General features: G+C 42.3%; 1 protein-coding gene across 1 annotated transcript in view; it reads left to right on the top strand.

Annotated features, from left to right (window-relative positions):
* Positions 1 to 26,006, top strand: part of LOC141058258 (sulfotransferase 1 family member D1-like) — a 54,422-nt gene that overhangs the window by 22,833 nt on the left and 5,583 nt on the right. Inside the window, exons 2-3 of the mRNA XM_073554440.1 lie at positions 6,480 to 6,619; positions 6,916 to 7,041. Coding sequence (XP_073410541.1) covers positions 6,480 to 6,619; positions 6,916 to 7,041 — 266 coding nt within the window. The remainder of the gene's footprint in view (positions 1 to 6,479; positions 6,620 to 6,915; positions 7,042 to 26,006) is intronic.

Below are 26,006 nucleotides of genomic sequence, written 5' to 3' on the forward strand. Positions count from 1 at the left end.
AGTAAAAAAAAAATTCCATGGTTTCGGCAAAACATTAAACTTTGGCAGCAACGTCTCAGCCCAACCTTAAAGAGGTCCTGCCAAGGGGCCAAAAAAATGAGTTTGTTACCTTACTAGAATCCCTGTGTTCCCCTAAACCTCCTGCTATTTTCCATTTGTGGAGATATGCCCTTTTTCCTTTTTTGGTGCCAAGTATGCTTTTGGCCCAAGCGGACACTTCACAAAAGTTTCTTCTCAGGGTGCGTAGTCATCCCCCTCTATGATGCTGACCAATCATCACGCAGCAGTATTAAAAGCATGAACTCACGCTGTAGTTCTTCCCCCCTATGCCCAATCACTGCTCAGCAGTTTCTGAATCTGGTTGAACAGCTTAAACTTGTAAGATCACTCTGTTCAACCAGGCAGCTGTTGATTAGTGATTGGGCAGCATCATAGAGGGGAAGTAGTACACGCCCCAAGTGAAAAATTTTATGAAACACTCTCTTGGACCACAAGTTTACTTGGCGCCAAAAAAGAAAAAGGGTTTATCTCCGTAACTGGGGGACAAATGAGAAACAGAGAGCAGTGGCAGAATAAGAGGAACATAGGGATTTTGGCAAGAGAACATTCATTTTTTTGGACAGGTCCCCTTTAAAGTGAATGCTTGTAATAAATCCATATCCAAAAATGGGTCTTTACAAAAACATTACATTACTTGTATTTATTCTGAATTACAACATGTACTATAATCACAGCTACAGTACATTCTGCAAGCTTTGCTTCAAAGATAAACTCTGCACACATTCCATGCTGGTCAGTGTTTGTACAGGGAGGGTGTCATTACTTCTGTCACTGTACAGTTATCATGAGGTTAAAGGTACAACACACTAAATAAATATTAAATCTAAAAAAAAAACATTTACATGTACAAAAACTATTAGAATTTGTACAAACTCACATTAAGGAAAATCAGAAATGCAAATGGATAAAATAACTTGCTTTTCATGAACTAGCAACACTTTGTCAGAATGTCTTCTACATAAAACTGCAACGATGGTGCCAAATATCAAAACAAAGTCATTCGATGTGATTTTTCCTTTCATTGAAGTGCATAAAGATAATGTAGACCATTAGAACATTCTGCATTTTTTTACAACCTGCAGCAAACCTTTATAATGGCGAGTTTTTAAAACATAATGTATGGGTGATATTTTAGTAACATTCGCATAAAAAATGACTCTAGATGTTAAAGTTAAAATTACATTAGCCGCAATATCCAATTGACATCTAAATTCCACTTTCCCAATTATTAAACTTGTACACTATCTGAAAGCTGAATCTTCAACATTCACAATCGGAGCACGCACCACAATGTCCGCAGCAGCCGTGGGTCTCCTGACCTGAACTCAACAGCCTCATAGGCATTTATGAGACGGCTGAATTCGGGGGGCCAATCCAGATTTTGCAGTCTGTACTCGGACTGCAAATTTTTGACCCATGAAACATATCAAATACTGTGCGTATTTTGAGAAGGTTTGACCAGATGATTTTTAGAAATTTTAGTCACATGTCGGTTATACGGCAATAATTTTTTTTAAGCTATTTAAGTGATTTTTGCTATTTCTTTTGCGCCAGATTGTGCTTTATTGTTACATACAATGGAGTGAATGTATCAAGACTGACAATTTCATCCAAATCCTGCTAGTGGTCACGGAGCCAAATTCAATATGCTCAGCATGCTGTTCATGCATCAGAAATAGAAATTTCCGTCAGCTATCAGCTAGCATAGATTATAATATATTTGTTGGTCTGCGGGAGGCCGTGCCCCTTCCTTTTAAACCTCGCTCATTTTCATATTTAATTTCCTAGAGTAGCATTGTATGGTGTATAAGACTCCTCACATTGGCATTACAGGCATATGAGACGTTACCCCAATTTGACAAGTTTACACACCGAACCCATACTGTGGCCTGCTACCACAATTTATTTTTGGTGCATGTGTTATGTAGTTGGAAGACCTACTATAGAGAGACTCTGCACCCACACCCAACTGGTCATTATGGAAAAGAGAAAAAGAAGCCAGCTCACCTGAAGGCATGTGTAGTAGATAGCCCAGACCACGTGCAGTCTTCACGCAGTAACCAAGGAAAAAGAAAAAAGGTCCAGCTTTGCAAATTCAAGTCCAATTTATTGTTAAAAACAAGTCCAAAACAGAGCAAAAAATAGTGTGTTCACATGAGTAACAAGTAGTAGATTACGTGTTTCGAACAATAGCTTGTTCTTTCTTTTGAGAAAGAACAAGCTATTGTTCGAAATGCGTAATCTACTACTTGTTACTCATGTGAACACACTATTTTTTGCTCTGTTTTGGATTTGTTTTTAACAATAAATTGGACTTGAATTTGCAAAGCTGGACCTTTTTTCTTTTTCCTTGGTCATTATGGAGCCTGTGGCACTGCTGAGGTGTTATGGATGACCAGGTTGCTTTGATAGCAGCCTTCAGCTGGTCTGCATTGTTGGGTCTGTGTCTCTCATCTTCCTCTTGACAATACCCCATAGATTCTCTATGGGGTTAAGGTCAGGCGAGTTTGCCGGTTAATCACACAGAGTGATACTGTTGTTTGTAAACCAGGTATTGGTACTTTTGGCAGTGTGGACAGGTGCCAAGTCCTGATGGAGAATGACATTTCCATCTCCAAAAAGCTTGTTAGCAGTGGGAAGCATGAAGTGCTCTAAAATTTCCTGGTAGATGGCTGCACTGATTTTGGTCTTGATAAAACACAGTGAACCTACACCAGCAGATGACATGGCTCCCCAAACCATCACTGATTGTGGAAACTTCACACTAGACCTTAAGTAGCTTGGATTGTTGCCCCTCCACTCTTCCTCCAGACTCTGGGACCTTGATTTCCAAGGTCTAGTGTGAAGTTTCCACGCCACATTGATGCAGTAATTGATGCAAAAGGAGCCCCGACCAAGTATTGAGTGCATTTACTGAACATACATTTCAGTAGGCCAACAATTCAGATTTTAAAATCATTTTTCAAGCTGGTGTTATAAAGTATTCTAATTTACTGAGTTAAAAACTTTTGGGTTTTCATTGGTTGTAAGCCATAATTATCGTCATTAACAGAAATAAACATGTGACATAGATCACTGTTATGAATGGGTCACCAAGGAGGATGGCAGGACCAGGCTAAGCCACCAGGAAACCAGAGAGGTTGGTAACTAAGCGGATTGCAGACCCATGATTCTATCAACACAACTAGCAGTAGCCGTGGAGCATTCCTACGATGCCCTAGATGCCTCAGCACAGCCGGAGAACTAACTAAGCCTAAAGCCAGAAAGGTGAAATCTAAACTGCCCCGGAGCAGATCCCCAAAGGAATAGACAGCCCCCAAACATATATTGTCGGTGAGACCAGATGAAACACAAACATAGGCAGAAAATAGACTGAGCAAATGTTGGGGCCCAAGCTGTCTAGATAGGACAGGACAGAAAAGATACTGTCTGCAATCACGCAAAAACCCTAAAAAATCCAACACATCTGATATACAAAAAACCTGAGGCCACACGACCTCACCCCCGCTAGATCAGCACTATGGTGTGAGCTGGAAGCAAGGCAAAAGATACTAACATAACAGGGGACTGAACAAACTGACACAAGCTGTAACATATGGAGAGGGGCCCAGCGCTGCCCCCAGCAGGGAGTATGCCGAACCCTCGCAACAAAGCAGAAAGCAAAAAAAAGGCACAACTAGATTAGATGCAAAGGATTAGCAAAAGAATCACTTAACTGAACCATGCAGATCAGGCAGGAGCCAAAAGAAGTCCAAATGCATAAGGAGGAAATCACCAGCAACCACTAAGGGAAGCCTGCTCACTTATATGCTCTCAGCCAGTAATCCCAGATTCCCAATTATCGTCGTCAGGTGGCAAACTTCCATCAACCTGGCCAGCTCCACTACTCCCAGTAACCACCAGAGGGAGCTCCAGCTCAGAAGTCCGAGCAAGGGAATTCACAACAGATCACATCACTCTGTTTGTAATGACTCTATATAATATACGAGTTTCACTTTTTGCATTGAAGAACTGAAATAAATGAACTTTTTGATGATATTCTAATTTTGTGAGATGCACCTGTAAGTGTTCCATATTCCAGAAAGAGAAGGAACAGTTCCTTCACTAGAATGAGATGCTGTAGTTTCTCCCAACAAGAGAGTGTGTTTTACCTATTCCTACAATGGGTATTTGCAATTAAATGGTTTGGAGGAAGGAGGGTGCAAAAAAAGCATCTTGAAAAAGTCTTCAGTGGTGCCTTAAGGCCACGTCTCACATAGTAAGATCGCTAGCGAGATTGCTGAAGCGTCACCGATTTTGTGACACAACAGCGATCTCGCTAGCGATCTCGCTACATGTGACACGCAGCAGCAACCGGGCCCCCGCTGTGATCTCGCTGATTGTGCTCGAATGGCCTGGGCAAATTTTTCATTGTTGGTGTCCCGCTGGCCAGCATGCATCGCAGTGTTTGACGCCAACGAGCGACCTCATTTGCGACGCAGAACTCAAGGACGCAGGCATGAGTCGTCAGAATAGCTGCTGTGTGACAAGATACCAATGACCGCCAAGGTCGTTATATGGATCGCTGGATCACTGCTGCATCGGTGAGTAGATCTGTCTGTTTGGCAGCTTACTAGCGACCATTTAGCGGCACACCAGCGATCCTTACCAGGTCGTATCGTTGTCCGGATCGCTGGTGCGTCGCTTAGTGTAACGGTACCCTTACAGTAAATTTTCAAGTCTGCATAAAAGAACCTTGATGATATGCAGATTTTCCTGGTTGCTTTGTAAATTAAGCGTGAACTGATCCGATTGTTGAATTGATTTGTGCCGCTGACAATATTTTGCTATGTCTACTAAAGGTTTTTTTTTTTGCTTTTACTAATATGGCTTGAAGTAATAAGATATGGTGTATCTAGCCAGTGGGTGGTAAAGATGGGGTTGATGGAGACTTTTAACCGACTCTTACCTGGCTCTGTTGTTCCTATCTTCAAAAAGGGGAAGAAGGTGGACCCAGGCAACTATAGGCCGGTGAGTCTGACTTCTATACCAGGAAAGATCTTTGAACAAATTATTAAACAACATGTATGTAAGTACCTGGATAAGAATGAAGTGATTAAACAGAGTCAGCATGGGTTTGTAACTAATAAGTCATGTCAGACTAACTTAATTTCCTTCTATGACAGAATCACTGATTTGGTGGATCAGGGAAATGCTGTAGATATAGAATATTTTGACTTCAGCAAAGCATTTGACAAAGTCTCTCATACAATCCTTATTGAAAAAATGACTAAGTATGGAATGGACAAGGCAACTGTTAGGTGGATTCATAACTGGCTTAGTGATCGGACTCAAAGAGTGGTCGTAAATGGCTGCACATCCAGTTGGAAGAATGTCTCAAGTGGGGTACCACAGGGCTGTCTCCTGGGTCCTGTATTGTTCAACATCTTTATCAACAATTTAGATGAAGGAATTGAGGGTAAACTGATTAAATTTGCTAATGACACAAAGCTAGGAGGGATAGCTAATAGTAGAGAAGAGAGAGAGAGGATTCAAAAAGATATAAATAAACTTGAGCAGTGGGCAGCAACTAACAGAATGGTTTTTAACAGGGAAAAATGCAAAGTACTACCTCTGGGCAATTAAAATGAAAAAGCGTATACAGAATGGGAGGATCAGGGCTAAGCAACAGCTCATGTGAAAAAGACTTGGGTATACTAATAGATCACAGACTGAATATGAGTCAACAGTGTGATGCAGCAGCAAAAAAGGCAAATGCAATTCTAGGATGTATTAGCAGAAGCATACAGTCTAGATCACGTGAAGTCATTATTGCCCTCTACTACTCTTTGGTCAGACCTCATCTGGAATATTGTGTCCAGTTTTGGGCACCACATTTTAAAAAAGACATCAACAAACTGGAGCAAATTCAGAAAAGAGCGACCAGAATGGTGACAGGTCTGCAAACCCTGTCTTATGAGGAAAGGTTGCAGGATTTGGGAATGTTTAGCCTGCAAAAGAGAAGACTGAGAGGAGACTTAATAACTGTCTACAAATATCTCAAGGGCTGTCACATTGCAGAAGGATCATCTTTATTCTCATTTGCTCAAGGAAAGACTAGAAGCAATGGGATGAAACTGAATGGGAGGAGACACAGATTAGATATTAGAAAAAACTTTTTGACAGTTAGAGTGATCAATGAGTGGAACAGGCTGCCACGAGAGGTGGTGAGCTCTCCTTCAATAGAAGTCTTCAAACAGAGGCTGGACAGATATCTGCTGGGATGATTTAGCGAATCCTGCTTTGAGCAGGGGGTTGGACCAGATGGCCCAGGAGGTCCCTTCCAACTCTACGATTCTATGATTCCAATATTCTATGATTCTCCTAAAGCATATTTGTCTTGACTGCTGAATGCAAAAAATCCATTTTTGTTTCCTTAGAATGAAAACAGTGGACTTCTCTGCACTGGTTCCTATACATGGAGTTCTAATGGGTAGAGATCTTGCTGAAAACTGGGAACGTGTTGAACAATTTGAAGCTCGATCTGATGATTTGCTTATTGCAACTTATCCAAAAGCTGGTAATATAATTGACCAAACCATAACTGACGTTATTTATTAAGGCACATGTTCAAATAAACCACTGCTTTCACTGTTTTTTAACCAATACACATAACATACATGCAAACTGTGCAGAAGTAAGTGCCATGCCCTTTGGTCACATTTTCCTGTACCACTCTATTTTTTTATATTTCTGCTCTACTTTCTAGTATAGAATATTTGCAAATTCCTGATTTAGGAATATCATTATTTTTTTTGTGGAAGTTATCTAGAATTTATTTACATAGATTACGATGTAGGTCTTTTTTTTTTCTAGGAACTACATGGGCAAGTGAAATTGTTGACATGATTTATGCTGACGGAGACCATGAAAAATGTCGTCGGGATGCTATATATAATCGTGTACCTTATCTAGAATTTCGAATTCCAAATATGCCTTCAGGTAACAAAGTCTATCTTAATCTATATGGAGCACAGCCCCTATAGAACTACTGACATATTTTGGGTCTTTAGAATTAAGTACCATATTTATTTTTTTTCTTTTTTATTCTCTTGGTTTACCAAGAGTCGTAACTTTTTTTTTTCCAGTTGACATAGCCATATAAGACATTTTATTAAAGCATGACAAAAGATAAAAAAAACAGGTAATAACAATATTTAAAGGAAAAAAAGAGGTACAAATTTTAGAGCGTATAAGCAAGGGATACTCATTAGGCAGGCAATAATATCACTAATTACATAATTATAAATTAATTATACAGAGATTAATAGAAAGTTGATCACTATGAAAAAAATTGAGGGAGTGGATGAACAAAACAGCAATTCAGGCACAACATTTATTGGTTTTACTTTAATTAAGAATTTTGATTGTAAAACAATTATCTTTTTTTCCTTTTCATTTGATTATTTAACACTTTGAAACATTTTTTACTTTTATATTTTTGCAGTGTTTGTTAGGCTATGTGCACACGTAGATTTTTGTCCTGCAGATTTTTCCGAGCGGATTTGTAAAAATCCACAGGAAAATTCTCAGGTCAAAAGACCTGCAGTTTACCTGCGGTTTAGCACCTCACAATGGTTAAGGTGTGAAACCGCTGCGGATTACGCACAAAGAATTGACATACTGCGGATTGTAACCTGCAGCAAATCCGCGCAGAAAAATCCGCAGCATGTGCACAGCGTTTTTGGTTTTACCATTGCAAACAATGGTACTGTACAACACAGCAGAAACTGCTGCGGACCCGCAGGGCCAGAAACACTGCGGATCCGCAGCAGAATCCGCACCGTGTGCACATAGCCTTAGGGTGTGTGCACACGCTGCGTAATCTGCTGCGGATTCATCTGCGTGGATTTTGCAAAATCCGCAGATAAATCCGCAGGTCAAAAGACCTGCGGTTTATCTGCGGATTAGCCTGCGGTTTTGCCCTGCGGTTTATCATCTCCACAATGGAGGAGAAGGTAAACTGCTGCGGAATCAGCAGAAAGAATTGACATGATGCAATTGTTTCTGCGGATTTGAAACCGCAGTAAAATCTGCGCGGAAAATTCCGCAGCGTCTGCACAGCGGTTTTTAATTCCCATAGGGAATAATGTTACTGTACACCGCAGCTAATTCTGCTGCGGATCCGCAGGGCCAAATCCGCTGCGGATCTGCAGCAGAATCCGCAGCGTGTGCACACACCCTTAGTTTCACGAAGACTTGACCATGCTATCCTGTGATTGCTTATATTAGCAATATAGCAGATGGCACTGTTCTACTGTAATCCTCCACTTTGTGATGATGTAGATAATAGTTGCTGTATGCCCCAAGTAAAACACTTACGGTAATTTTCTCACAGTGCTGACAATTCTGCTGAAAGCTTATAGAAGCCTTTTCCCTGTGCATTTAGATCACTAATCATCATGATAGATGTGTGAGTGGATGTTCATCAACATTTTACACTTGTGTTACTCCCATCATTTTCTCATATTGTACTTCATGTTAGTGGTAAAATTTCACTCATATAACTTACGTTTATTTGTGAAAAAAACAGAAATTTGGCGAAAATTTTGAAAATTTTGCAATTTTCCAACTTTGAATTTTTATGCCCTTAAATCACAGAGATACGGCACACAAAAAACTTGATAACTAACATTTCCCACATGTTTACTTTACATCAGCACAATTTTGGAACCAAAATTTCTTTTTGTTAGTAAGTTATAAGGGTTAAAAGTTGACCAGCGATTTCTCATTTTTACAACACCATTTTATTTTTATGGACCACATCACATCACATTTAAAGCCACTTTGAGGGGTCTATATGATAGAAAATACCCAAAAGTGACACCATTCTAAAAACTGCACCCCTTAAGGTGCTCAAAACCACATTAACTCTTCAGGTGCTTCACAGGAATTTTTTGAATAATTAAAAAAAATGAACATTTAACTTTTTTACACAAAATAAATAATTCAGGTTCAATTTTTTTTATTTTACCAAGGGTAAAAGGAGAAATTGGACTGGAAAAGATATTGTGCAATTTCTCCTGAGTACACTGATACCTGACATGTGGGGGGAACCACTGTTTCGGCGCATGGCAGAGCTCAGAAGGGAAGGAGTGCCGTTTGACTTTTTCAATGCAAAATTGGCTGGAATTCTGATCGGACGCCATGTCACGTTTGGAGAGCCCCTGATGTACCTAAACAGTGGAAACCCCCACAAGTGACACCATTTTGGAAACTAGACCCCCCAAGGACCTTATCTAGATATGTGGTGAGAACTTTGAACCCCCAAGGGCTTCACAGAAGATTATAACGCCCGGGCATGAAAATAAAAAAATCATATTTTTTTCCCACAAAAATGATATTTTTGCCCCCAATTTTTTATTTTCCTAAGGGCAACAGGAGAAATTGGACCCCAAAAGTTGTTTTGCAATTTGTCCTGAGTAGGCTGATACCCGATATGTGGGGGTAAGACACTGTTTGGGCGCATGGCAGAGCAGAACGCAGAATTGGCTGTAATTGAGATCAGATGCCATGTTGCGCTTGGAGAGCACCTGATGTGCCCAAACAGTGGAAACCCCCCAATTATAACTCCAACCCTAACCCCAACACACCCCTAACCCTAATCTCAACCCTAGCCCTAACCCTAGCCCTAACCCTAATGGGAAAATGGAAATAAATACATTTTTTTAATTTCATTATTTTTCCCTAACTAAGGGGGTAATAACAGGGGGTTTGATTTACTATTTATGGCGGGTTTTATTTTTGGCAGCTGTCACATGCTAAAAGACGCTTTTTATTGTAAAAATAGTTTTTGCATCACCACATATTGAGAGCTATAATTTTTCTGTATTTTGACCCACTGAGTCATGTGAGATCTTATTTTTTGCGGGGAGAGTTGACGTTTTTATTGATATCATGTTCGGGCACGTGACTTTTCTGATCGCTTTTTATTCCGATTTTTGGGACGCAGAATGAACAAAAACCAGCGTTTCATGAATTTCTTTTGGGGGGTGCGTTTACACCATTCCGCGTGCAGTAAAATTGATAAAGCGGTTTTATTCTTCGGGTCAGTACGGTTACAGCGATACCTCTTTTATGTCATTTTTTTATGTTTTGGCGCTTTTATGCAATAAAAACAATTTTATATAAAAAATAATTATTTTTGCATCGCTTTATTCTGCGAGCTATAACTTTTTATTTTTTCTCTGATGATGCTGTATGGCAGCTTGTTTTTTGCGGGACAAGATGACGTTTTCAGCGGTACCATGGATATTTATATGCGTCTTTTTGATCGCGCGTTATTGCACTTTTTGTTCTGCGGTATGATAATAAATTATTTTTTGCTTCGTTTTTCATTTTTATTTTTTAAGGGGTTCGCTAAAGGGGTTAACTAATGGGACAGTTTTATAGGGCAGGTTGTTACGGATGCAGCGATACCAAATATGTGTACTTTTATTGCGTTTTTTTTTTATTTCCAAAAAATGAATTTATTAGGGAATATTTTTTTTTAATTTATTTAGCGATTTTTTTAAAATTATTTTTACCCTTTTTTTTAACTTTATTAGATTGTCCCAGGGGGGACATCATTGTCCTGTGACAGATCGCTGATCTGTCACATCACAGATCACTGTGACAGATCAGCGATCTGTCACAGGCAGTGTGCAGGTTTCCTCCTTGCCTGCGCTTTGCAGGCACTGAGGAAGCCAGCTCCCTACAGGCCCCTGAAGGCCCCCGTCGCCATCTTGGATTCGGGGGCCTGCAGGAAAGGAGACCCCTGCAGCAGCGCTGCACATTGCGCTGCCGTGGGGGGCTCAGGGAAGCACGGAGGGAGCCCCCTCCCTGCCGATGCTTCCCTTTAACCCCCGGTACACCGCGATCGTGTTTGATCGCGGTGTGCAAGGGGTTAACGTGTCGGGGGCGGTCCGTGACCGCCCCTGACACATAGTGCTGGGTGTCAGCTGTGATAATCAGCTGACACCCGGCCGCGATGTGTCGCTCACCACGTGGGCGCCGCTGATCGCGCTAGACGTACTATCCCGTCCATGGGCATATGGGCCCGGGTCCCATGGACGGAATAGTATATCTGATGTCAGAAAGGGGTTAAAGTGATGTGTTGTGAATTTGGTGTTATTTTTTAGTGAGTTGCTTACTGTTAAGCTCACAGGTGGCGTAAGTAGATTTGTGGACCCACTGTGCCACAGGGCTGGGCCTGCCCAGGAAGGGGCATAGCTAAGCGGCTACCTGATGTTCACTGGAGCTCTTGACAGTGGAGACAGACTGGGCTGCAGATAGCCACCAGGTACCTCTCCTGGGCATACCACACCTCCTTATCCCAGGAGTCAGGTACGCTGACAGTGATTAGGGCTAGGTATCCGTTCAGACTAGTAAGTTCTCGAACCTCTACAAAATAGTTACTGACATGTTCGGGCTTGGTTCAGACATGGATTCTGGGTCAGGATTTGGCCACACATGGACCTGAGGACAATGTTGAGACACTGGCTGCTCGCGGACCATGGGAAGAGGTGCAGGCACTTGCCGCTCCTGGACCAAGGGACTCCGGGAGCAGGACTGGTCACTCTGGGACCAAGTGACATCGGATTCAGGACTGGCCACACCGAGACCAGGACACTTTGGATCCGGGACTGGCCACACCAGAACCTGGGGACTTCAGATACAGGAATGGCCACACCGGGATAAGGGGTACAGGTTTAGGACACTGACCGCACTGGGACCAGGGGGCCCCACAACTCACTAGTAATATACCTACAGACCGGGGCAGTGAGTATGCTGGTGGCCTTGCATGAAGGGGGAAGGGGACACTATGGGACACCGGCAATGACATTACACTTACCTAATACGCTACACTACCTATGTTATACTGAGAGGCAATCTCATAGACCATGCATCCTGCTATTGCCGTATTGACCATGGCATTTATAGGATGAAACTGCTGCAGCTGAAGGTCACTCTGGTCCCAGCAGAATCAGTGGGAGCTCAGCTGATTATTACAGCCAGTTCCTGATGCAGATTTCACGGACACAGTACATGTGCCCGCTTCATCCTTGTGACCTACAGTACTGTGCAAAAATTTCAGGCAGTTAAGTAAAAAATCCTGCAAAATAAGAATACTTTAAAAAACTGAAGTGTTAATAGCGCCGGCATCCCCTGCATGCTGCTTCTCTTCCCTGGTAGGGATGTCGACTCCTCAGTGCCGCGGTCTCCGTCCCGCACTTTCTAATCCTTCCTTGTTGGCGGCTGCACGGGGTACGAACAGGGCACGCAGATCTGAGCTTAGTGCACACTCCCTCCTTCTTAAAGGAGGGAGCGTGCACATATCGTGTTAAAGTGTCCCCAGCCAATAGCTGGGGGACACTTACTATTTAAGGCACCTCCTCCTGCATGGAAGTGCCTGAGCAATGTGGTTAGTTAGTCACTTGTCAAGTCTTCAGTACCTGCCAGTAAGTTACCTATTCCGTACATGTCAGTCTATACTTGCTTTTTGTCAGTATTGCGGTCACTTATCTGTATACCAGACGTACCAGCCTGCACTTTCCTGTGCCTATCTGTATACTAGCCATACCAGCCATATCATACTTTGCTCTTCTGTATACCAGCTGTATCAGCCTGCACCTGCCTGTGCCTATCTGTATAAAACCCGTATCAGTCTGCAACTGCCTGTACCTATCTGTATACCAGCCGTACCAGCCTGCACCTTCTAGTGCCTATCTGTATATCAGCTGAATCAGTCTGCAACTGCCTGTGCTTACCTGTATACCAGCTGTACCTGCACCTGTATGTGCCCTTCTACGTACCAGTTGTACCTGTCGCTACCAACTGTACTCTCTTTCCGGGCCATTCCAGCCACCTGTCATTTGGAGGTCAGCTGCTGTGCTTCCGAGGTGTGCCCTGGTGTGGAACTTAAGAAAAGGAAAAACACTGGGAAAGATCTAGATTTCTGAACAGTAGATGGGTGCATCTGGGTCTCACTGGTTGCTGGCAGTTCTGAGCTGATGACACTGCTGTACATATTTTGTTTTCAAATGGAAGTAAGCAATATCTATCCTCCATCTGCTGCACTAAGTTTTGTTAGCTGACCACTTCGTCTACAGTCCTCAATGACGCGGTTGATCTTTCTTTGGTGTCCTTAACCCCTTTTCCGACATCGGGCGTACATTTACGCTGATGTCGGACTCCTTCCCTTTGATGTGGGCTTCGGCAGTGAGCCCACATCTTTCCCTACACATGTCAGCTGTTTTGAACAACTGACATGCGCCCGGAACAGCTGCGGATCGAATCGCGATCCACCCATGGCTATTAACTAGTTAAATGCCTCTGCCAAACTGTCACAGTGGTATTTGACACACGCTTCCGGCCATCAGGCCAGAAATCCACCTATCGGCGACCTCGTCACGTGATCGCGGGTCAACGATAGGTTGGCACCACAACCAGAGGTCTCCTGGAGACCTCTATGGTTGTCACTGCCTGATTTCTATGAGCGCCACCCGGTTACTCATTGCAAGCAAGCAAATCTGCTACATACAGGTGATCTGATCATCGCCTGTATGTAGCAGAGCCGATCGGATTATGGCAGCTTCTATCCTCCCATGGAGACTATTGAAACAAGCCAAAAGTTAAAACAGAAAGTTTTTAAAAATTTAAAAAAATTGAAAAAATAAAAGTTCAAATCACCTCCCTTTCGCCTCATTCAAAATAAAACAATAAAAAAAAAACCTATACACATGTTTGGTATAGCTGCGTTCAGAATCGCCCACTCTATCAATAAAAAAAGGATTATTTCAGGCAAAACTATCAGGTCAAGGAAATTCTTATCCTCTCTTGCTGACAACTTTATCTTCCAAAAGGTAGGGGAAAAAACAAGAGGATCTGCAACCTTGGATCTAATCCTCATAAACAGGGAGGAAATGGTTGAGGAGGTAAAAGTGGCTGGGACCCTAGGAGGTAGCGACCATGCTATTTTAGAATTTTGGATAACTAGAGGAGGAAGACCTGTGAAGACTCAGACATCAAGGTTAGATTTCAGAAAGGCAGATTTTAAGGGACTCAGAAAGAGAATTGGAGGGATACAATGGCTGGATATCCTTAAGGACAAAAATGTCCAGGAAGGATGGGAAATCTTGAAAAATGAAATTCTCAAAGCACAATTGTTAACAATTCCGAAAAGAGGGAAGAATAGGAACCATTTAAGGAAACCAGGATGGATGAACACAGAACTTAAGCACATGCTAAAAAGGAAGAAAGAAATGTTTATATACTGGAAAGAGGGAGGCATATCTAAAGAAGAATATAATGCTGTCTGCAGAACCTGCAGGGCACAAATCAGATTATCTAAAGCCGACAATGAATTGAGGCTTGCAAGAGACGTCAAAAGCAATAATAAAGGATTTTGGGGATATGTCAAAAGTAAAAGAAAAGTCAAAGATGCTACAGGATTTTTACAGGATGAAAATGATGAAATGTTAAGACAGGATGTTGAGAAGGCCGAACTTTTAAATTCCTATTTTGCATCTGTTTTCTCTCAGAAAGGAAATGTAACATCAACTGTTCTTTACTGTCCTATTAAGGGAATAGAAGAATCCAGGATATCTATAGACAGAAAGATAGTGAGGAAACACTTAGCTAAACTAAATGAATTCAAGTCTCCATGTCCAGATGAATTACACCCCAGAGTACTGAAGGAGATAGCAGAAGAAATTTTTGAACCCCTCTCCATAATCTTTGAAAATTCTTGGATAACAGGAGAAGTCCCAGAATATTGGAGAAGAGCAAATGTTGTTCCTAGCTTCAAAAAGGGGAAGAAGGTGGACCCAGGCAACTATAGGCCAGTGAGTCTGACTTCTATACCAGGAAAGATCTTTGAACAAATTATTAAACAACATGTATGTAAGTACCTGGATAAGAATGAAGTGATTAAACAGAGTCAGCATGGGTTTGTAACTAATAAGTCATGTCAGACTAACTTAATGTCCTTCTATGACAGAATCACTGATTGGGTGGATCAGGGAAATGCTGTAGATATAGTATATCTTGACTTCAGCAAAGCATTTGACAAAGTATCTCACACAATCCTTATTGAAAAAATGACTAAGTATGGAATGGACAAGACAACTGTTAGGTGGATTCATAACTGGCTTAGTAATCGGACCCAAAGAGTGGTCGTAAACGGCTGCACATCCAGTTGGAAGAATGTCTCAAGTGGGGTACCACAGGGCTCTGTCCTTGGCCCTGTATTGTTCAACATCTTTATCAACGATTTAGATGAAGGCATTGAGGGTAAACTGATTAAATTTGCTAATGACACAAAGCTAGGAGGGATAGCTATTACTAGAGAAGAGAGAGAGAGGATTCAAAAATATATAAATAAATTGGAGCAGTGGGCAGCAACTAACAGAATGGTTTTTAACAGGGAAAAATGCAAAGTACTACAGCTGGGCAATAAAAATGAAAAAAGCATATACAGAATGGGAGGAATAAGGCTAAGCAACAGCTCATGTGAAAAAGACTTGGGCATACTAATATATCACAGACTGAATATGAGTCAACAGTGTGATGCAGCAGCAAAAAAGGCAAATGCAATTCTAGGATGTATTAGCAGAAGCATACAGTCTAGATCACGTGAAGTCATTATTGCCCTCTACTCCTCTTTGGTCAGACCTCATCTAGAATACTTTGTCCAGTTTTGGGTGCCACATTTTAAAAAAGACATCAACAAACTGGAGCAAGTTCAGAAAAGAGCGACCAGAATGGTGACTGGTCTGCAAACCCTGTCTTATGAGGAAAGGTTGCAGGATTTGGGAATGTTTAGCTTGCAGAAGAGAAGACTGAGAGGAGACTTAATACTGTAGCTGTCTACAAATATCTCAAGGGCTGTCACATTGTAGAAGGATCATCTTTATTCTCATTTGCACAAGGAAAGACTAGAAGCAATGGAATGAAACTGAATTGGAGGAGACACAGATTAGATATTAGAAAAAACTTTTTGACAGTTAGAGTAATCAATGAGTGGAACAGGCTGCCACAAGAGGTGGTGAGTTCTCCTTCAATAGAAGTCTTCAAACAGAGGCTGGACAGACATCTGTCTGGGAAGATTTAGCGAATCCTGCTTTGAGCAGGGGGTTGGAGTAGATGGCCCAGGAGGTCCCTTCCAACTCTACGATTCTATGATTCTATGATTCCATGATCAAAAGAACGTTTCTGCCCCTAAATGGTATCATTAAAAACATCTGCTTGGCACACAAAAAATAAGCCCTCACCCAACCTGAGATCATGAAAAATGGTGAAAATAGCGCATTTTTTTTAACAAACTTTGGAATTTTTTTTCACCACTTAGATAAAAAAAAAGAACCTAGACATGTTTGATGTCTATGAACTTGTAATGACCTGTAGAATCATAATGGCAGATCAGCTTTAGCATTTAGTGAACATGGTGAAAAAAAAACCCAAAAAACAAGTGTCGGATTGCACTTTTTTTGCAATTTCACTGCACTTGGAATTTTTTTCCCATTTTCGAGTACACGACATGGTAAACCAATGGTGTCGTTCAAAAGTACAACTCGTTCCACAAAAAACAAGCCCTTACATGGCCATTTTGACCAAAAAATAAAAAAATCATGGCTCTGGGAAGAAGGGGAGCAAAAAATGAAAATGCAAAACCAAAAATACCTGTGTTTGTTAAGGGGTTAACCCCTTCATGACCCAGCCTATTTTGACCTTAATGACCTGGCCATTTTTTGCAATTCTGACCAGTGTCCCTTTATGAGGTAATAACTCAGGAACACTTCAACGGATCCTAGCGATTCTGAGATTGTTTTTTCGTGACATATTGGGCTTCATGTTAGTGGTAAATTTAGGTTGATAATTTTTGCGTTTATTTGTGAAAAAATCAGAAATTTGTCACTTTTGGGTATTTTCTGCCATATAGACCCCTCAAAGTGACTTCAAATGTGAGGTGGTCCCTAAAAAAAAATGGTTTTGTAAATTTTGTTGTAAAAATGAGAAATCGCTGGTCAACTTTTAACCCTTATAACTTCCTAACAAAAAAAAAATTGTTTCCAAAATTGTGCTGATGTAAAGTAGACATATGGGAAATGTTATTTAGTAACCACTTTGTGTCACATAACTCTCTGGTTTAACAGAATAAAAATTCAAAATGTGAAAATTGCGAAATTTTTTAAATTTTTACCAAATTTCTGATTTTTTCACAAATAATCCGCCTCCCGGTGTCCCGCGGTCCCGGACCATGGGCGCCGCCATCTTGAAAATGGAGGACGCATGCGCAGTCCGCCCGCCGGCTGCAATTTCCCTTCATTCTATTATGATCACTGTGATAAACTCTCACAGTGATCAAAATAGAATGAAAAGTAAATAAACCCCCCGTTTATCACCGCCATAGGCAGGATCAACTAATAAAGAAATTATTTTTATTTTTCCATTAGGGTTAGGGTTAGGGTTGGAAAGAGGGTTAGGGTTGGAAAGAGGGTTAGGGTTGGAAAGAGGGTTAGGGTTGGAAATAGGGTCAGGGTTGGAATTAGGGTTAGGGTTGGAATTAGGGTTAGGGTTGGAATTAGGGTTGGGGATGGAATTAGGGTTAGGGTTGGAATTAGGGTTAGGGTTAGAACTAGGGTTAGGGTTGGAATTAGGGTTAGGGTTGGAATTAGGGTTACGGATAGGGTTAGGGGTGTGTTGGGGTTAGGGTTATGGTTAGGGTTACGGATAGGGTTAGGGGTGTGTTGGGGTTAGGGTTATGGTTAGGGTTGGATTAGGGTTAGGGCTGTGGTTAGGGGTGTGTTGGGGTTAGGGTTGGAGTTAGAATTATGGGGTTTCCACTGTTTAGGCACATCAGGGGGTCTCTAAACGCAACATGGTGCAACCATTGATACCAGCCAATTTTGCGTTCAAAAAGTCAAACGGTGCTCCCTCCTTTCCAAGCCCCGACATGTGCCCAAACAGTGGTTTACCCCAACATATGGGGTATCGGTGTACTCATAACACATTGCACAACAACTTTGGTAGTCTAATTTCTCCTCTTACCCTTGGGAAAATAAAAAATTGGGGGCTAAAAAATTATTTTTTTGGAAAAGAAATGATTTTTTTTATTTTCACGTCTCTGCGTTATAAACGTCTGTGAAGCACTTGGGGGTTCCAAGTGCTCACCAGACATCTAGATAAGTTCCTTGGAAGGTCTAGTTTCCAAAATGGGGTCACTTGTGGGGGTTTCTACTGTTTAGGCACATCAGGGGCTCTGCAAACATAACGACGACCGCAGACCTTTCCATCAAAGTCTGCATTTCAAAATGTGACTACTTCCATTCTCAGCCCTTACGTGCGCCCAAACAATGGTTCCTCCCCACATATGGGGTATCAGCGTACTCAAAATACCCAAAAGTGACACCATTCTAAAAACTGCACCCCTCAAGCTACTCAAAACTACATTGAAGAAGATTATTAACCCTTCAGGTGTTTCGCAGGAACTAAAGCAACATGGAAAGAAAAAATGGACATTTTAATTTTTACAACAAAAATTTTCTTTTGGCATCAATTTTTTCATTTTCACATGGGCAACAGGATAAAATGGATCCTAAAATTTGTTGGGCAATTTCTCCTGAGTACACCGATACCTCATATGTGGTCATAAACCACTGTTTGGGCACACGGCAGGGCTCAGAAGGGAAGGAGCGCCATTTGACTTTTGAATGGAAAACATGCTGGAATAATTAGCGGACACCATGTCGCATTTGGAGAGCCCCTGTGTGCCTAAACATTGGAGCTCCCCCACAAGTGACCCCATTTTGGAAACTAGAATACCCCAAGGAACTTATCTACATGCATAGTGATCACTTTGAACCCCCAGGTGCTTCACAAATTGATCGGTAAAAAAAAAAGTACTTTTTTTTCCCAAAAATTTTCTTTTAGCCTCAGTTTTTTATTTTCACATGGGCAACAGGATAAAAAGGATCCTAAAATTTGTTGGGCAATTTCTCCTGAATACATCGATACCTCATATGTCATCATAAACCACTGTTTGAGCGCACGACAGGGTCCGTAAGTGAAGAAGCGCTATTTGACTTTTTGAATGGAAAATTAGCTCCAATCGTTATCGGACACCATGTCGCGTTTGGAGAGCCCCTGTGTGCCTAAACAGTGAAAACCCCCACAAGTGACCCCATTTTGGAAACTAGACCCCTTATGGATCTTACCTAGATGTGTAGTGAGCACTTTGAACTTCCAGGTGCTTCACAGAAGTTTATAACGCAGAGCAGTGAAAATAAAAAATCATTTTTTTTCCTCAAAAATGATTTTTTAGCACGCTATTTTTTATTTTCGCAAGGGTAACCGGAGAAATTGGACCACAAAAATTGTTGTGCAATGTGTTATGAGTACACCGATACCCCATATGTGGGGGGAAACCACTGTTTGGGCACATGGCAGGGCTCAGAAGGGAAGGAGCGCCATTTGACTTTTTGAAATTAAAATTACCTCTAATCGTTAGCGGACACCATGTCGTGTTTGGAGAGCCCCTGTGTGCCTAAACATTGGAGCTCCCCCACAAATAACCCTATTTTGGAAACTAGACCCCCTAAGGAACTTTTCTAGATGCATAGTGAGCACTTAGAACCCCCAAGTGCTTCACAAAAGTTTATAACGCAGTGCCGTGAAAATAAAAAATATTTTTTTAACTCATAAAATTATATTTTAGTGCACAATTTTTTATTTTCACAAGGGTACCAGGAGAAACTGGACCCCAAAAGTTGTTGTCCAGTTTGTCCTGAGTACGCTGGTACCCCATATGTGGGTGGGGGCCACTGTTTGGGCACACGTCGGGCTCGGAAGGGAAGTAGTGACGTTTTGGAATGCAGACTTTGATGGAATGGTCTGCAGGCATCATGTTACATTTGCAGAGCCCCTGATGTACCTAAACTGTGGAAACTCCCCACAAATGACCCCATTTTGGAAACTAGACCCCCCAAGGAACTTATCTAGATGTGTGGTGAGCACTTTGAACCCCCAAGTGCTTCACAGAAGTTTATAACGCAGAGCCGTGAAAACAAAAAATCATTTTTTTGCTAAAAAAAATGATTTTTAGCCAGCAATTTTTTTTCCACAAGGGTAACAGGATAAATTGGACACCAAAAGTTGTTGTCCAGTTTGTCCTGAGTACGCTGATACCCCATATGTGGGTAGGGACCACTGTTTGGGCGCACGTCGTGGCTCGGAAGGGAAGTAGTGGCATTATGAAATGCTGACTTTGATGGAATGGTCTTCGGGCGTCATATTACATTTGCAGAGCCCCTGGTGTGCCTAAACTGTGGAAACCCCCCACAAGTGACCCCATTTTGGAAACTAGACCCCCTAAGGAACTTTTCTAGATGCATAGTGAGCACTTAGAACCCCCAAGTGCTTCACAAAAGTTTATAACGCAGTGCCGTGAAAATAAAAAATATTTTTTGTAACTCAAAAAATTATTTTTTAGTGCACAATTTTTTATTTTCACAAGGGTACCAGGAGAAACTGGACCCCAAAAGTTGTTGTCCAGTTTGTCCCGAGTATGCTGGTACCCCATATGTGGGTGGCGGCCACTGTTTGGGCACACGTCGGGCTCGGAAGGGAAGTAGTGACGTTTTGGAATGCAGACTTTGATGGAATGGTCTGCAGGCATCATGTTACATTTGCAGAGCCCCTGATGTACCTAAACTGTGGAAACTCCCCACAAATGACCCCATTTTGGAAACTAGACTCCCCAAGGATCTTATCTAGATGTGTGGTGAGCACTTTGAACCCCCAAGTGCTTCACAGAAGTTTATAACACAGAGCCGTGAAAACAAAAAATCATTTTTTTTTTGCTAAGAAAAATGATTTTTAGCCAGCAATTTTTTTCCACAAGGGTAACAGGATAAATTGGACCCCAAAAGTTGTTGTCCAGTTTGTCCTGAGTACGCTGATACCCCATATGTGGGTGGGGACCACTGTTTGGGCACACGTCGTGGCTCGGAAGGGAAGTAGTGGCATTATGAAATGCTGACTTTGATGGAATGGTCTGCGGGCGTCATATTACATTTGCAGAGCCCCTGGTGTGCCTAAACTGTGGAAACCCCCCACAAGTGACCCCATTTTGGAAACTAGACCCCCCAAGGAACTTATCTACATGTGTGGTGAGCACTTTGAACCCCCAAGTGCTTCACAGAAGTTTATAACGCAAAGCTGTGAAAATAAAAAATCATTCTTTTTCCTCAAAAAATGATTTTTTTAGCTCGCAAATTTTTATTTTCCCAAGGGTAACAGGAGAAATTGGACCCCAAAAGTTGTTGTCCAGTTTGTCCTGAGTACGCTGATAACCCATATGTGGGGAGGAACCATTGTTTGGGCGCACGTAAGGGCTGAGAATGGAAGTAGTCACATTTTGAAATGCAGACTTTGATGGAAAGGTCTGCGGTCGTCGTTACGTTTGCAGAGCCCCTGATGTGCCTAAACAGTAGAAACCCCCACAAGTGACCCCATTTTGGAAACTAGACCTTCCAAGGAACTTATCTAGATGTCTGGTGAGCACTTGGAACCCCCAAGTGCTTCACAGACGTTTATAACGCAGAGACGTGAAAATAAAAAAAATCATTTCTTTTCCAAAAAAATAATTTTTTAGCCCCCAATTTTTTATTTTCCCAAGGGTAACAGGAGAAATTAGACTACCAAAGTTGTTGTGAAATGTGTTATGAGTACACCGATACCCCATATGTTGGGGTAAACCACTGTTTGGGCACATGTCGGGGCTTGGAAAGGAGGGAGCACCGTTTGACTTTTTGAACGCAAAATTGGCTGGTATCAATGGTTGCACCATGTCGCGTTTAGAGACCCCCTGATGTGCCTAAACAGTGGAAACCCCATAATTCTAACTTCAACCCTAACCCCAACACACCCCTAACCACAGCCCTAACCCTAATCCAACCCTAACCATAACCCTAACCCCAACACACCCCTAACCCTATCCGTAACCCTAACCATAACCCTAACCCCAACACACCCCTAACCCTATCCGTAACCCTAATTCCAACCCTAACCCTAATTCCAACCCTAACCCTAGTTCTAACCCTAACCCTAATTCCAACCCTAACCCTAATTCCATCCCCAACCCTAATTCCAACCCTAACCCTATTTCCAACCCTAACCCTATTTCCAACCATAACCCTATTTCCAACCCTAACCCTCTTTCCAACCCTAACCCTCTTTCCAACCCTAACCCTCTTTCCAACCCTAACCCTAACCCTAATGGAAAAATAAAAATAATTTCTTTATTAGTTGATCCTGCCTATGGGGGTGATAAACGGGGGGTTTATTTACTTTTCATTCTATTTTGATCACTGTGAGAGTTTATCACAGTGATCATAATAGAATGAAGGGAAATTGCAGCCGGCGGGCGGACTGCGCATGCGTCCGCCATTTTCAAGATGGCGGCGCCCATGGTCCGGGACCGCGGGACACCGGGAGGCGGACGGGGACATCGGAGGTACCAGGGGGGTCGGAAGGTGGGGGGAGCACAGAGGAGGGGGAGGGGAGCCGATGATGACGGCGGCGGCACATTGCCGCCGTCAGTCGGTATCGGGGGCCGATCGGCCCCATGAGCCGGTGGGGGGGGTCGGATCACGGTCTCCAGCCATGTCCGATGCTACTGCAGCATCGGCCATGGCTGGATTGTAATATTTCATCAATTTTTATTGATGAAATATTACTATCGCTCTGATTGGCTGTTTCACTTTTAACAGCCAATCAGAGCGATCGTAGCCACGTGGGGGCGAAGCCACGCCCCTGTGGTGAGGAACAAAGTCCCCTGAATCTGCGGGTCGGGTGACCTTTCAGTGACCTAGGTCACCCGACCCGCAGGGGGGCTTTAAAGTCATGACGCCACATGGGCGTCATGGGTCGTTCTGGCTCGACTTTTCATGACGCCTACGTGGCGTCAAAGGTCGTGAAGGGGTTAAAGGAAATCTGTCAGTAGTGTCAACCCTTTTAAGCCATCTATATGGGCACGCAGGTCATAGGAAGTTGAATAAAATTATATATTGATAGCTGCAATCCACTGTTTTATGCCAGAAAAATCCACGTTTTTCTTAATATTTAAAATAGAGTCAGGAGGCAGATTCTTGGGGAGATCTATGCCCGGCCCATAGTTGTTAACAGCTCATTTATCTATTAAGAAAAATGTGGATTTCTCTTAAATATGACATTGGATCGCAGATATCAAGATATCATTTTATGAAACTTTCCATGACCTACATGCCCATATAGACAGATCAGGAGGGTTGATCCTACCGACAGATTCCCTTTAATGATAATACATACAGGCAAATACTTACACATCACGTAATACCATCAGAGAGGCATCTAATTGGCTTTAAACCTATCGTACTGCAGGACGACCCCCAAAATACAGCCAATGTCATTATAAATTGTCTTCAGTATAAAGAAGAACAAGGAGTCATAGAAGTAATAATATGGCTGCCACAGAGCCCTGATCTCAATATAATCAATCCTGTCGTCTGATTGCATGAAGAGACAGAAGGATTTGTGCAAGCAAAATCCACTGAAGATCTGTGGTTAGTTCTCCAAGATGTTTGGAACAACCCTCCTTTTTTGATCATTCATTTTGAAGTTTGTTGTTTGATAAAAATAAACTATTAACACTTCTATTTTTTAAAGCTTTCTTACTGTTACGCCGGCCTCACCGTGTGTTTCGCTCTGCTCCACCCAGTACCTGACTATCGCTCTAAGTTGTCTTGTGCTGGCTGTGAGTCATAAGGGGGCCGAACTCTGCAGGAATTTGTATCCATTTTGTCATCCAGAGATTTACTTCCCAAGCGTATCATCTGCTAACAGGTGATATATCAGATGACTCCACCCTCCATTCCTTACCCGTACGTTGATTCTTAACTTGCTAGTACCTAGTTAATGCGTACCTATGTATTCTGTCTCACGTTATCGACCCGGCCTGTTTACTCGCCTTTTTTGATATCAGAATTTCAGACGTCAGCATTGAATAGTGAACCCGTGCTGCCTGCCCCTACCGTCTGACTACTGCCTCAGTTTTTCCATCCTGTACCTTGTATTCGCTTCTCTGACACTCACGATAACTGCTGAAGTCCCAGGGACTGCCCTGGAGTGGTGCCTGGTGTCTACTGGCAGCCCTGCCTATCCTCATCATCAGAGGCCCTAGTGAAGACGCGGTAGACACTTAGTCATGCCCCTCCAGGGTAAGCCTGGCCCATGGTGCAGAGTATCCACACCCACCAGCGTTACACTAACGTTGCAGCATTTTTTCCGCACCTGCCTAAAAATTTTGCACAGTACTGTATATGTACAGTTGTGGCCAAAAGTATTGACACCCCTGCAATTCTGTCAGATAATACTCAGTTTCTTCCTGAAAATGATTGCAAACACAAATTCTTTGGTATTATTATCTTCATTTAATTTGTCTTAAATGAAAAAACACAAAAGAGAATGAAGCAAAAAGCAAAACATTGATCATTTCACACAAAACTCCAAAAATGGGCCAGACAAAAGTATTGGCACCCTCAGCCTAATACTTGGTTGCACATCCTTTAGCCAAAATAACTGTGACCAACCGCTTCTGGTAAGCATCAATGAGTTTCTTACAATGCTCTGCTGGAATTTTAGACCATTCTTCTTTGGCAAACTGCTCCAGGTCCCTGAAATTTGAAAGGTGCCTTCTCCAAACTGCCATTTTTAGATCTCTCCACAGGTGTTCTATGGGATTCAGGTCTGGACTCATTGCTGGCCACCTTAGAAGTCTCCAGTGCTTTCTCTCAAACCATTTTCTAGTGCCTTTTGAAGTGTGTTTTGGGTCATTGTCCTGCTGGAAGACCCATGACCTCTGAGGGAGACCCAGCTTTCTCAGACTGGGCCCTACATTATGCTGCAAAATTTGTTGGTAGTCTTCAGACTTCATAATGCCATGCACACGGTCAAGCAGTCCAGTGCCAGAGGCAGCAAAGCAACCCCAAAACATCAGGGAACCTCCGCCATGTTTGACTGTAGGGACCGTGTTCTTTTCTTTGAATGCCTCTTTTTTTCTACTGTAAACTCTATGTTGATGCCTTTGCCCAAAAAACTCTACTTTTGTCTCATCTGACCAGAGAACATTCTTCCAAAACGTTTTAGGCTTTTTCAGGTACGTTTTGGCAAACTCCAGCCTGGCTTTTTTATGTCTCGGGGTAAGAAGTGGGGTCTTCCTGGGTCTCCTACCATACAGTCCCTTTTCATTCAGATGCCGACGGATAGTACGGGTTGACACTGTTGTACCCTCGGACTGCAGGGCAGCTTGAACTTGTTTGGATGTTAGTCGAGGTTCTTTATCCAACATCCGCACAATCTTGCGTTGAAATCTCTTGTCAATTTTTATTTTCCGTCAACATCTTGGGAGGTTAGCCACAGTGCCATGGGCTTTAAACTTCTTGATGACACTGCGCACGGTAGACACAGGAACATTCAGGTCTTTGGAGATGGACTTGTAGCCTTGAGATTGCTCATGCTTCCTCACAATTTGGTTTCTCAAGTCCTCAGACAGTTCTTTGGTCTTCTTTCTTTTCTCCATGCTCAATGTGGTACACACAAGGACACAGGACAGAGGTTGAGCCAACTTTATTCCATGTCAACTGGCTGCAAGTGTGATTTAGTTATTGCCAACACCTGTTAGGTGCCACAGGTAAGTTACAGGTGCTGTTAATTACACAAATTAGAGAAGCATCACATGATTTTTCGAACAGTGCCAATACTTTTGTCCACCCTCTTTTTTATGTTTGGTGTGGAATTATATCCAATTTGGCTTTAGGACAATTCTTTTTGTGTTTGTTCATTTAAGACGAATTAAATGAAGATACTAATACCAAAGAATTTGTGTTTGC

Source organism: Dendrobates tinctorius, unplaced genomic scaffold (genome assembly GCF_039654945.1).
Source record: "Dendrobates tinctorius isolate UK_male_01 unplaced genomic scaffold, ASM3965494v1 ptg000211l, whole genome shotgun sequence".
NCBI lineage: Eukaryota > Metazoa > Chordata > Amphibia > Anura > Dendrobatidae > Dendrobates > Dendrobates tinctorius.